The 1,599-nt window shown below is 43.0% G+C and overlaps 1 protein-coding gene across 1 annotated transcript in view; it reads right to left on the bottom strand.

Annotated features, from left to right (window-relative positions):
- The window catches only part of EPG5 (ectopic P-granules autophagy protein 5 homolog (C. elegans)), a 149,680-nt gene that overhangs the window by 100,710 nt on the left and 47,371 nt on the right, over positions 1-1,599 (bottom strand). The window contains exon 10 of the mRNA XM_011978099.1: positions 199-259. Coding sequence (XP_011833489.1) covers positions 199-259 — 61 coding nt within the window. The remainder of the gene's footprint in view (positions 1-198; positions 260-1,599) is intronic.

Below are 1,599 nucleotides of genomic sequence, written 5' to 3'. Positions count from 1 at the left end.
AAAATTAGCCAAGTGTGGCGGCGCATGCCTGTAATCCCAGCTACTTGGGAGGCTGAGGCAGGAGAATCACTTGAACCCAGGAGGTAGAGATTGCAGTGAGCCAAGATCACACCATTGCACTCCAGTCGGGGCAACAAGAGTGAAACTCTATCTCAAAAATAATAATTATTATTATTATGGATATTAGCACCAACTCACACAGGCTACTAAGGCACAGACAGTAGTGGGTGGCAGAAAGGCCAGCTGTGGATGTGCGTGTCTGAGCACACATACAGGTACACATGTGCACACAGACACATGTGTAGTGGGTGAGAGGAAAATCAAAATTCATCCAGTGACTCCTCTCTGAGCACTGAACAAAGTTCAAACTCCTCAGCCCACACTCAAAGGCTTCCACAGGATGGCTCTGACCCGTATTTCCAACCAGAGCCCTCTCTGCCTTCCTTCAGTTACTACTGCATTCCACCAAGCCTGGAGAGACCCCACACCTCCAGGCTGGCTGCTTCCATGGGTCAAGCCCTCCTTGGACTTCCTCGTCTGTGCTATTACAGAACTCCATCAATACCTGACTTTGCCATCATCATACCTTTTGCCAGTAAGCCTCACACTATAGTGGCAGAAAAACCACCTGGAGACTTTGTGGAAAATGCAGATTCCCAAGCCTCACCTATAAAGACCATGATTTTGTAGGTCAGAGCTGGGGCACAAGAATTTGCACCTTTTATAGCCACCCTTGGTGACACAGACTCAAGTGATTCTTAAAACACAACGTGAGAAACACCTCAAGGTACTGTAAATTACATATAACATACTAACCTAACCGCAATTTGAGAGCAGAAACCAGGTCTTGTTCATTTTTATATAAACCAGTTTATAACTAGAACCCTGTATTTTAATTATCTGCTATCTAAACCAGTATCTCAAAAACAATCAGCATTCAATAGATAGATGCTTATTAAAATTGTATGTGAATGTTACCACAACTAAAAAAAAAAACTTGTATCAGGATGGTGGCCATGCCCAAAGTCAGAATCTGCTAAGGAATGGCCGGGCGCAGTGGCTCATGCCTGTAATCCTAACACTTTGGGAGGCTGAGGCGGGCAGATCACTTGAGGTCAGGAGTTCGAGACCATCCTGGCCAACGTAGTGAAACCCCATCTCTACTAAAAATATAAAACTTAGCTGGGCACAGTGGTGCGCGCCTACAGTCTCAGCTACTCAGGATGCTGAGGCAGGAGAATTGCTTGAACCCAGGAGGCATAGGTTACACTCCATCTTGGGCAACACAGTGAGACTCCATTTCAAAAAAAAAGAAAAAAGAAATCTGCTAAGGAATGTATAGCAACTTACCTGCTATTAAATTTAAAAAAAAAAAAAAGAAACTTAAAAAAAATAGGAGGCACAACTACTACAAATTATCCTATTACAAATTATCTAATTACAAATAAACCAAATTTTAAAAAAATGAATAGTGTATTATGCCTAATCCACATCTACGAACCTAAACAGGCAACTGGTAGCTCAAACCCACACTCACCTGGACTCCGGAAAAGCCAGCTAGACTCCTGACTAAGAGATTAAGAAACTTCTCTAAGGTCA

Source organism: Mandrillus leucophaeus, unplaced genomic scaffold (genome assembly GCF_000951045.1).
Source record: "Mandrillus leucophaeus isolate KB7577 unplaced genomic scaffold, Mleu.le_1.0 Scaffold189, whole genome shotgun sequence".
NCBI classification, from domain to species: domain Eukaryota; kingdom Metazoa; phylum Chordata; class Mammalia; order Primates; family Cercopithecidae; genus Mandrillus; species Mandrillus leucophaeus.
This window is presented reverse-complemented; position numbering and strand designations above follow the sequence as displayed.